At 35.7% G+C, this 12,662-nt stretch overlaps 1 protein-coding gene across 1 annotated transcript in view; it reads left to right on the plus strand.

The window, feature by feature from the left end:
* The window catches only part of LOC136980838 (cubilin-like), a 292,841-nt gene that overhangs the window by 170,194 nt on the left and 109,985 nt on the right, over positions 1-12,662 (plus strand). The window contains 1 exon segment of the mRNA XM_067277042.1: positions 4,352-4,501. Coding sequence (XP_067133143.1) covers positions 4,352-4,501 — 150 coding nt within the window.

A 12,662-nucleotide genomic window follows, 5' to 3' on the forward strand; every position in this document is an offset into this window, starting at 1 on the left:
ATATTTTAGATATGCATTATCTCATACAGTGTTTTATTTGCACTTCTAAATGTAATTGCACTTGACCATTATTTGCATAGGCTGCTAAAGTTATTGTTTTTTTTTTCTTTGTTATATTTATAGGGAATGTAAAGTGGCCTCAATGTATTCTAGTTTCTTTCTAATTCTATTTTCTATCAATTGAATAGAGTTCACTTCTGACACATTTTACTGATCTTAGCTATTTCTGTATGTACAGGTGTTGTCTTATGTATTTAACTCTCTTGAAGTCTTTCTCCTTGATTTTACTCCTTTTTTGAGCAGTAATTATTGTCAATGAATTAACCTTTGATAATTTTCACAAGGTAACCATTCTGCATTGCAATTTGTTTAATGTGGTTTAGTTCCTTCTTCATGTCTTTCACACTGGAAGAGTGCATTAAAACACATTTGACTAGTGCCCAGAAAGTTGCTCTTTTGTAGGAAAATGGGTGTATGACTCTATTGGAATAAAAATGAACCTGTACATTGGTTTACAGTATACCTTTGTGTAGATATGGCCATTCTGTTCTGGTCGTCAGCCATATTATTGTATATATTTTTACTTTTATTTTTATTTTAGTTTAATACTCTGCTTTCCCTTTTCCCTAAATCCTTCCTGGAATTTTCACTCTGAACTGTTATTGCCCTTGGGTGGGATTAGCTGTTCTTGGAAGTTTGATGGAACAAAAGAGTTGAGGATGCTTGGGGCAAAATGGTTGGCGTAACGAAGACTTTTTGGCAAGATTTTGGAGAGGACGGCTGTGTAAGGCAGGGCTCTAGATCGGAGAAGAACAGAAGAAGAGACTGTGAGGCCAGAGAGATCAAAAGGAGAAAAACACAGGCAAGAGTGTCTTGAGGACATATTGAGAAACCCAAATAGTCTCTAGACTTACCAATAGACACAACATTGGTAAAGTTAAAATACAAAACATTAAGTTGGTGTCCTACCCAAGAGAGCACACCAACCAAAGAAATTTCGGGTATTTCACTTCATCCATACTTTCCTTTTTATCTTTCCTATATTTTCAATTTCCTTAGATTTAAGTTAAACATAAGTTAGCTGTAAGTTGCTCAAAAACAGGCGTATAATTGTTATGCATAGTGATTTTTGATATTGTTATAAAGGACAAAGAATAGCCCCGTTTGTATAAACTATCGTGACCAGATTTGTAAAGTTGGGATCGCTTATAAGAACCTGTTCGGTGAGAATAAAGAGTACTTTGTGTTAAAATTATTTTTGTACTTCTTGTTGTACCATTACGTTTGCACACCATACTGTCTCTCTTAGTGAACATCACACTGTCACGTCAGGAGTACATCAAAAAGTGGACATTGTTAAATCCTTTTTGTTTAATATCTAGTAGTAGTCCAAATGGTTTGCATCTTCAAATGATAAGTATGTACATTGTCCACATATCTAAGGTATGCCCTTATTTTCTCTTGGAGATGTGATAGTGCTTCCATTTCTAGTTGGTTGAATCATTAGTTCACATAAGGTGTCCAAAATTGTTTACCTATAGGTACAGTACATCTCTTCCTTGTATGTAAGTTACATTTTCAAATTGAAAGAAGGATGAATGGTAAATGATGTTTGTTAATTTGAAGACGTATGAGTGATGCTTTCTGGAGTCTTTAATGCTGTTGAACAGGAAGTTGCATTAACTCAAGTAAGAACTTCAGATAAGGAGGCGTTAAAGAAATTAAAAGAAATATTTTATTTCTGCAGGCACTTTTGACGTAATTATGCACTTTGTCCTCATGCAGTTTGAATAATAAACAGATTTCAAACAGAATATTTAAATTTAAATAGTAATGACATTAACAATTTTGGAACATAACTTTTAAGAATAAATAAATTTAAAATATTAATTTGCAAACACGTAAAATTGACGTGCATGTGCCTTAAGATACATATGATGTGGTAAATGTAAAAGTTGATTGGAAGAGCAACCTTAAGTGCATGTTTAGTTAAAACATAAATATAAAATACATGTAACATAAAATCAATATGCTTCCATGTCCTTAATTTATTATAATATTATTTCCGTCTACTAGTACGTATTTTCTATTATCAGGACTTATTAGACTGGTGTTAAGGATACAGCAACACAGTTTCACAGATCAGAAATTTGTTTTATTTGATTTACCTGTCCGTTTTATGATGATTAAAGTTATCCCTGTCTGATAAGTGTAATGTAGATAAAAGAACAGACAGGTAAATCAAATAAAACAAATTTCTGATCTGTGAAACTGTGTTGCTGTATCCTTAACACCAGTCTAATAAGTCCTGATAATAGAAAATACGTACTAGTAGATGGAAATAATATTACACATAACATAATTTAAAACACATAAAACACATGTAACATATATTAAAATATATGTAAAAGACCGACGCACGTGTCTTAATTCACATTGAAGGTGCAGGAGATAAATGCAGAATTATTGTTGATGTTTTTTTTAAATGTTTGTATAAATTAATCCAAACATCAGGCAATTCGAGGGTGGGGGAGTTGCAAGGGGAGAGCAGTGTAGTGAGGAGGGCTCCCAAATGTACGTATTTATCCCTTCCTCACCACCCGATTCCAAAGTGCTGTGTGGTGATGCTGAACCACCAATTTGGATAGTTCGGTATCATAATTGCCTACCGCGATCGAACGTTGGTGTTCAGACATGTGAATGGCCAGCATTCTGGTGGTCACACCTATATAATAGGTGTAAAGTCCTGATATTGGGTTTTACAGGGGGATGGAGTACACACCAGATTTTTCCAGGGTGGAAACAGCATCCCTGTCATTACATAAGAGTCATCCCAGACTTGGGCGTGGGGCTATGGGTAAGCGAAAGTCATTTGCCTAAAAATCTGGCAAATCTGGGCTGTGAGGTGGCCACAGAATGAGAGGGAAGGACGGAGTGTTGTCCAGTCCCTTGGTCTGCGCAAGGTGGTAGCAGGGTAGAGGGACTGTTTAATGCTGTTTTTGACATGGTTGTATTTTGGCAGGACATGTTTGCAAATTAATATTTTAAATTTTCTTATTCTTAAAAGTTATGTTCCAAAATGGTTAATGTCGTTACTATTTAAATATTCTGTTTGAAATCTGTTTATTAATCAAACTGCCTGAGGATGAAGTGCATAATTACATCAAAAGCACTTGCAGAAATAAAACATTTCTTTTAATTTCTTTAACGCCTCCTTATCTGAAGTTCTTACTTGAGTTAATACAACTCTTGGCGTGACATCCAATCTAAGTATTTAGTATACCTAACAAGAAGTTGCAATGTTCATACACTTTAAAAATGTAAATTTTTATTCTATGCATTGTTCTATATCATTAATTTAATGTAAACCTAAAGATTGCTGAGGGAAAATTAAAACATTTGTTTTATCATCAAATTTATAGTTTGTGTGCTGGATTTCTCTTATATACAAAAAAGCCACAGAAACCAAAAACCAGCAAAAAAAAAAAAAAAAAGGAAATAGAGCTAACATTTTCTTCTGGTATTTATTTTTTTGTGGCTTTTTTATCAAGTTTACCCAGTTGTAAGTGGTGGTCTCTTATGTACATTTTCAAGTTAAAATTCAATAAAGAAAACAGTGTTGTTTTATTTATAAAATTGAATTATATATACAATTTATCTATGAGCATCATAAAACTTGAAATGTATCAAATAAAAATGCTACAAAAAATAAATAATAATAAAAATAATACTTATTATTATTTATACCAATAACATTGCAGAATTTATATTGCATAAATTTGCTGAGAAATCTAGTATTATCATAGCTTAAATTGATATCAATAACTTTTAAACTTTTTATTAACTTAAGAAATGGGGATCATCCATAAATTACATAATGCTATTTTTATACTTTTCAATAACCATCACACTCCCTGTAATATTCTGTAATGCTGTTGCACATACCCACTACCCAAATTAATGTAATGCATAGCCTTGATCAATCTTCTTAATTGTACCAAGAAGTAATACATAGCATGAGAATACTGAGCATTACATTATTTTATCAACTACTTACAGAACACAAAAATCAATGACATAAATAGTATGGTTTGCCATGCAACACTTCAGAAACAAAAATGAATCATTCTGTTACTCAAGGGTTAAGACCATAGATGATGTAATAATTTGGTGAATATCTCCCACCCTCTTGTAACACTTCATAACAATTACTACTTTCATACCTAATTCACCCTTATCTACATTAAATAATTTATGAATAGCCCCATGGTAAGATATTAAAGGAAAACTTATTGAAACTTTTTATTATATTTGTAATTGATATATTTATATGCATTGTTATTTTTATTAGATAAGAAATGGTGGTAGTTCAGACTCTCCTATACTTGGAAATGGAAAGATTTGCCATTCAGATATTCCAGATATTCCTGAAAGTTCTTCAAATCAAGTTTATATTACACTTGTTAATAGACATTCATATTCAAGGCCTCAAGTAACTCCAGTAAGTAGAGTTTTATTTTTTAATACTCTATGTGCTTATATATAATTTAATAATATAATAATCAGTTATAATAATACAATAATAATCTTCTGGCTGAAAATATACTTTCAAATGCTAATGCTTGAAGAGTTTTATTCTATTATTAAAACTGATTATTACATTATCTTTATTTTGAAGATGGCCTCATTAACTAGGTCAAAAATGCTGGTATTATTTAAACATCATATACTTTTAAAAGTGCATCATTAATTTAGAAAACAGATATTATGGAGATTGATAAGAAGGGTGAAGTTAAGAGAAAGAGAATATTTAAAAATAAACATTATATCTGATATAATTAGAAATGATGAAGGACTAACTAATTTGAATTACCTTCTATAATTTATGCATTAGATTAAGATTATAAAGTATTAAAGAATAAAAGGGCTATTACATAGGCCAAAAACTTGCAGAAATTTAGAAATAAGAATATTATAACATATGAATATGTGTAGATGCCAATAATCTTGCCTAAGAGGACAAGATTATTAATAACTTTCATAAACACAATCATTTTTTTTTTCATTTTTATTACATACAAAAATAGAGAAAAATATGGTTGTGTTGTTCAAGTTTTTAATGCTTTAGGGACAAAGAACTAGATTTTATCACTTTAGTATAACACTTTTATTTAACACATGTCTTCTTTTACACACAAAGGAAAAAAGGGGTCAGCTACAACAAAGGGTTCTGTTTTTATACATAGAACCAGAGCGCCATCTGTGGGGAAATACCCACAACACAAATAGCAGAATTAAAGAACATTAAAATTACCTAGATCACAACAGTAACAATGATAATAATAACAGTAGCAACAACAACAACAATAATAATTATTATCCCCCTTTTTTACTATCTTTACACTTTCCCCTAATTTTAGAGTTTTTTAATTCTTCAGTTGACTATTGCTGATATTTGTGTCTCAAATTTAGTCTTACCAAGGGGTTTAGTGAGTGCATCTGCAATCTGAGCTTCAGTGGGACAAAACTTCACATCCACCTCACCACTCAGAAACTTTTCATGAATGAAGTGATAGCGTACATCAATGTGCTTGCTGCGTCTGTTTATTATTCCAGTCTTTATTAAATGGATTGAGCTCTGATTATCTATGTTTAATTCAACTTTTACTTCCCTGCATATAAGTTCTTGGATGAGGGATTTTAGGTATAGCACTTCTTTGCAGCAGTCTGCAGCTGCAATGTACTCAGCTTCCGTGGATGATAATGCAACAATAGGTTGACGCCTTGAGCACCAGCTGATTGGTCCTCCTGCATACATTACTACAAATCCAGTAGTGCTTCTTCTTGTTTCATCATCTCCAGCATAATCAGCATCACAAAAGGCTTTAATTGTTTCTGCATCATGTTCTCGATTATATTGTATTCCCTTTTCTGTTGTCCCTATCAAATATTTCATTATTCTTTTTAAAGCAATTACATCTTCCTTTGTGGGATTTTCAATGTATCTACTTGCTATGTTAACTGAATGAGCAATGTCAGGACGTGTTCTGGTAGCAAGATAGAGCAAACTTCCAACAGCTTCTCTGTATGGGAACTTCTTTTCTGGTTCTATGCCTCTATCAATATTTTTCAATCCTGGAGTGTTCACTATTTTTGCATTTTCCATGTTGAATTTTTCCAGTGTCGTTTTTAAGTATTTGGTCTGAGTCAATCTTATTCCATGTTCATTTTTATGTATTTCCATTCCCAGAAAGGTTGTTGGATCATCGTCTTTTTTAATTTCAAATTCTTCTTCAAGACTTTTCACTAGGTCTCTTAACTCAGAGATGTCTTTTCCTATTACTATTCCATCATCAACATATATTGCTAATATAATAGAACCATTGTTATTCTTAAAGATGCATTTTTCTGTAGTTATTGGCATCAATCCTTTAGTTTTCATAACTGAGGTAAATTTTTTGTTCCAAGTTACAGGTGCTTGTTTGAGACCATACAATGCTTTGTTCAACTTGCAGATCTTTCCTCGTTCATTATAGCCTTGAGGTACTTTCATAAATACCTCTTCACGAATTTCACCATACAGGAAGGCAGTCTTGACATCAAATTTGATCATTGAGTAATTTTTCTGGGCTGCTAATGCAAAGATAACTCTGAGAGAGCTCGCATTCACTACAGGACTAAATATTTCTTCAATATCTAGAGTGTTCTTTTGCTCACACCCTCGAACTACTAACCTTGCTTTGTATCGTCCATCTTCTTTTTGTCTAAATATCCATTTGTTTGTTAAGATTCGTTTTCCTTTGGCTTCATTTTCATTAACTAGTTCCCAAGTATTGTTTTTATTTAGTGATTCCTTTTCTTCCTTGATTGCTGCAATCCATTTTTCTTTTTCATCTCCAGCAATTGCTTCTTGATACGTCATCAGAACATAATCATGATACTTGCTGGGAATTTTTCTTACTCTTTTTGTCTTGCTCTCTTCAACTTCTATTTGTTCAGGGATTTCCTCTTCAATTTCATCATCTTCTGTCGGTTCTTGCGTTTCCTGCACTTCCTCTGTATCTTGTCCTTCTTTATTTTCTGCTTCCTCCCTTAATCTTATGTACTCCTCTTTATTTTTTTCTTCGGCTCTTTCTCTTCTGTGTTCATTAAACACTACATCTCTAGCAATAATTACTTTCTCTTTCTCTGGATCCCACAGACGGAAACCATTTGGAGCATATCCTATGAAAATCAGTCTTTTACTCCTAGACTCGAGTTTTTTTATGTGTCCTAGCACTTTGGCGTAAGCTTCACAACCAAATACTTTTATGTTTGACACGTCTGGCCTTCTTTTATACCATTTTTCAGCAGGTGTCACTTCTACTGTGTCTGAATGGCAACGATTAAGAAGATAAGCTGAGCTTCTAACAGCCTCTCCCCAGAGCCTCTCTTCAGCCCCTGATTCATACAGTAGTGCTCTGGCTTTCTCCATAATTGTTCGATTGAGCCTTTCAGATTTTCCATTGTGTTGAGGTGTATGGGGAATGCTATAGTCAAGGACAATTCCTTTGTTTTTGCACCAATTCTTAAACTCGTTACTGGAGTATTCTCCTCCATTGTCACATCTCAATTTTGACACTTTTAGATTTTGAAGAGCTTCTGCTTCCAGTACAAATTCTTTAATGTATTCAGAGGCTTCAAATTTGTTTTTTAGTAGATATATCACTGCATAATGGGTGTAGTCATCCATAATTGTTAAGAAGTATTTCTTTTCATCCCATGTTTCAGGTTCTACAGGGCCACACACATCAGTATGCAGGATTTGCAGAGCTCGTTCTGCCCTTTGTCTTTCCTTAACAAAAGGTAGTCGCGTTTGTTTGGCTTTGATGCAAGTTTGGCATGTATGATCCAGTTCCTCGCAATCTCTCCCTGATATGTTCATTCCATCGACTAGGTTAATCGTTTTCTTTATGCTGCTAATTCCAGGATGTCCCAATCTTGCATGCCAAAGTTGAGCTTCAGTTTTTTTTGGTATACTTCTGTTACTGTTTGCTTTAGTCTTGCTTTGGACTATCATAGAGCTATCCTTACTTGTCGTTTTTAGGGCAACTGTGTAAAGTCCATTTTCCTGCTTTACACCTTCACAGATAATATCATCATCTTTTGTGATAATAACTTTATCTTTGGTAAATGTGACTTCACCATCATTTTCAGTGACAGCATTAACTGACAACAAGTCTGTACATAAATCAGGCACATATAATGTCTTTTCGAGTATAAAGTCTTCACCTTCAATTCTTCCTACTCCATATGCCTTCATTGATTCACAGTCCTTTGCTACCATCACACTTTGTGTATTTTTGGAAAAACCTTTCAACAAAGAGATGTCATTTGTCATGTGTGTTGTACAACCTGAATCAACCACAAATTCTTTATCTCTTAGGATTCTATTTGACTGTGCTAAGAAGGACACTTTCTCTTGGCTACTTCTTCTGTTGAATGTATTATGGTCAATTTTAGGTCTAAAATAACAGTCCTCTTCAGCATGGTTGTTCTTCTTACACACACCACACTGTGGCCGTCGGCCATGATATTGTATATTTTGTATATTTTATATTGAATTAGTCTTAGATTTTCTTTGTTCCTTTGTCTAACTCTTTCTAGAACTTTCTTTGTCTAACTCTTTCTAGAACTTTCTTTTGTCTAACTCTTCCTAGAACTCTCTTTGTCTAACTCTTTGCCCTTGGGGGAGGATTATCTTTCCCTCAATAGTAAGAACAAAAGAGGGAGTGAGGCCCTGAAGCAAAACAGACAGAAAGAGTGCCAGTCTGGGTTGGAATCCCGAAGAGGTAGGAGCTGAAAAGGAGTGCTCCAGAAAGGGAGAAGGGTGATCTAAGAGGATAAAGTGCAGAGAGAGATCATCGAGGAAAGACGACTCAGTCTGAAAGAAAAAGATTATAGACGAAAGATCTATAAGGAAAAGGGCTACAAACGTAACAAAAGAGAGAGATCCGAAGTTGTTCCCCACCAAAAGACACATCGCAAAGAAACCCGGGTATTTCTACTACTTTTCTTATCTTTCCTTATTTCTTCTATTCTTCCAATTTCTTTTAGTTTTAAGTTAGTATAAGTTAGTGTAAGTGAATACGGTCCTCGTCAGATTGTCGCGTGTGTGCAAGATAACTGTTTTTTGAGGACAAACTTTTAATTCCTGTATATATAAAATTCTAGAAGTTGTAAAGTTGGGATCCTATGTAAAGAACCTGTTCAGAGAGAATAAAACTACTTTGTATTAAGTTTTATTTTGTACCATTTCGCTCGCGGGATCGTGTACCTCTTGTTACGAACACCACAAATGGCGTCCGCGACAGGATCCCAACTGTAACACGAAGACATTTTGTCGTATATCTTTCTCCTTGTAATATCCCATTGTAATTTTAGTCTATCTTATTTGTATATATACGTATTGTAATGGCCACGAACAACCAAGTGGGGAGCTCGAATTCTGGTGAAGGTTTCGATCCGAGCCCACCGTTAGTCGTTACAGGATTCTTGGGCATGATCCCTATGTTCTCTGGAACGCAGGGTGATACGGTCAACATTAAGCAGTTTTTCCAGACAATAGAAAATATAGCTAAGTTGGCCGGATGGAATGACGAGGTCAAGGTAGCGGTACTGCAGTCGCGGTTAAAAGGTGAACCATTGGCCACATTCTTATGTTTGGTAGAGCAATACCCTGGAAAATACAAGGAGATAAAATGTGATTTAATAAAATGTTTTGGGAAGAGAGAGGCTGCAGAAAAGGACTTCATAGATAAGTTGTTAAGTTTGAAGCAAGGGCATAGCGAGTCCGTAACGGACTTCACGATCCGTACAAAGACGTTACTGGCACGGGCTACCAGGGAAAATAATAAAATAAGTGTACTGTGTGATGATATAATCTTGGAGCGATTTATAAAGGGATTGAGGGGGAACCTTAAGGCCAACGTACTAAGGAGAGCGCCAAAAACTCTGGAAGAAGCTTTCGAGGTAGCGGAAGGAGAGGAAAAAATAGAAATAGTGTGTGGTGGCAGGTTCGAACAAAGAGGGGTAAATTTGAACATTGGGGAACAATCTGCCGTGGGTGCCGAAAGATGGGAAGATCCAAGAATTCAGGATAATAAAAATGAGGAAAAAATTAAGGGGTTGGAAAAGAAAATCGAATCATTAGTAGAAGCAGTGAATAAGATATTGGATAAAGGGAATCAGGATAGGAGGGTGAATGATAAAAGATGTTACGTATGTGGTGATGCTAGCCATTTTGCCCGTAACTGTCCAAAACGTAAAAGGGAATCGGTTAACCTGATAAAGGAGTGCCATACAGGCCGGCATAGCGCTCCTTGTGTAAGAATTAAGCTGGCCGACAAAGCTTTTAAGTCACGAAAAGGTCTTCCACTAATTAATGGTGAAGTTGAGGGTACTAGACTGTGCTTTCTTATAGATACGGGAGCCGAAAGGTCAGTCTTGAGTTCCACGGTAATGAAACGTATCTCCAGACAAGACATAGCTAGGGCAACTATTGAGGGTGAATTTTTAGGGATAAGAGGCATAAATGGCGAAGTAACAGAATGTGAGAGAGTTTTGTACACCGAGGTGGGATATAGGGATAAGGCATCCAAGATAACCGTAGCATGCATGCAGCTTCCTGGACACACAGAATACGACGGTATCTTGGGAATGGATATACTCGGGAGAATGTATGAAATAATCAGTAGTGTGAGAAGGGCAATGGAGGAAAGTGCAAGCAGTAATGGGGGAAGTAAAGGTGTGTACGATGATTATGCAAATGATACTATAGGTAACATGAGAAACCACAATAAAAGGTTAATGAGGTGGTCAGCAAAGATAGCGGACTGTAATGTTCAAATAAGTCACATAAAAGGGAAGCGCAATAAGGTGGCGGATACTTTATCACGGATGAACGTTAATAGCAATAGGGCCGAGAAGGTGAATAATAATGTAAGAGAGAATAAAGAACTCTGGAGTAAAGTAGTGGAATCACAAGGAGATGGAGAGTTCTTAAGGAAGACGAGGGAAAACTTTAAGGGTCATATCGGAAGTGAAGACATCAGGAGAGTTGCATATGAATTAGGAAGGCAACGTAACCTAAAAAATAGGGGAAGAGAAAACGAGGGTAGGAAGGAAAAATTATGGGAAGAAGGGCAGCGGGTATGGTTACTCCGGAGAGGGAGGAGAAAGAGCACCGGAAAATTTTCTCTAAAGTACTTGGGCCCATATAGAATAGTACGAGTGTTGGGTCCTGTAACTGTTGAACTTGGTAGTAACCGCCAAGATGAGAGATGGGTGGTACACACCGACCGGATCAAACCATGTTACGCTCCAATATATAAAGAAGGTAGGAGGAGGAACCCTCAGTATGTGAAGAGAAGAGAGTCACCCGTAAGAGATGAGGAAGAAGATGAAGATCCCACTGATTACATACGGACATGGTTACCCAGGAGAAGACCCGTACTAAATTCACCCACACAGGATGTGGAAGAGGTCGAGAACGAGGGTGTCAGTGAAAGGTGTACTGAAGATGATAAAGAAAAGACGCCGCAACACCCCTATAATATGCGTAGATGTAAAGTCAACTACCATAGATTGCACTACGGAGTGTGACTCTTATGAGGGGGGGCGTATGTGGCCGTCGGCCATGATATTGTATATTTTGTATATTTTATATTGAATTAGTCTTAGATTTTCTTTGTTCCTTTGTCTAACTCTTTCTAGAACTTTCTTTTGTCTAACTCTTCCTAGAACTCTCTTTGTCTAACTCTTTGCCCTTGGGGGAGGATTATCTTTCCCTCAATAGTAAGAACAAAAGAGGGAGTGAGGCCCTGAAGCAAAACAGACAGAAAGAGTGCCAGTCTGGGTTGGAATCCCGAAGAGGTAGGAGCTGAAAAGGAGTGCTCCAGAAAGGGAGAAGGGTGATCTAAGAGGATAAAGTGCAGAGAGAGATCATCGAGGAAAGACGACTCAGTCTGAAAGAAAAAGATTATAGACGAAAGATCTATAAGGAAAAGGGCTACAAACGTAACAAAAGAGAGAGATCCGAAGTTGTTCCCCACCAAAAGACACATCGCAAAGAAACCTGGGTATTTCTACTACTTTTCTTATCTTTCCTTATTTCTTCTATTCTTCCAATTTCTTTTAGTTTTAAGTTAGTATAAGTTAGTGTAAGTGAATACGGTCCTCGTCAGATTGTCGCGTGTGTGCAAGATAACTGTTTTTTTGAGGACAAACTTTTAATTCCTGTATATATAAAATTCTAGAAGTTGTAAAGTTGGGATCCTATGTAAGAACCTGTTCAGAGAGAATAAAACTACTTTGTATTAAGTTTTATTTCGTACCATTTCGCTCGCGGGATCATGTACCTCTTGTTACGAACACCACAACACCACTTAGATCTTGCCCTGAAGTAACAGTCTTTGTCAGTGTGGTTACCTTTTTTACATATTTTGCATGTTATTTGTGATCTGATTTTGTTAGGACAATTTATCACTTGGTGGCCTTTAGCATTACAAATAAAACATCCTTTCTGCGAGAGAGGTCGTCGTTTCGGGCAGGATTGAGAGAGATGAGATATACTTTTGCAGATAAAGCATCTTTTTTCTGTTGATTTGAAGGCAACAGCATCT

The sequence above is a fragment of the Centruroides vittatus genome, unplaced genomic scaffold, assembly GCF_030686945.1.
Source record: "Centruroides vittatus isolate TY-2023 unplaced genomic scaffold, ASM3068694v2 contig_726, whole genome shotgun sequence".
In the NCBI taxonomy this organism is placed as follows: Eukaryota; Metazoa; Arthropoda; class Arachnida; order Scorpiones; family Buthidae; genus Centruroides; species Centruroides vittatus.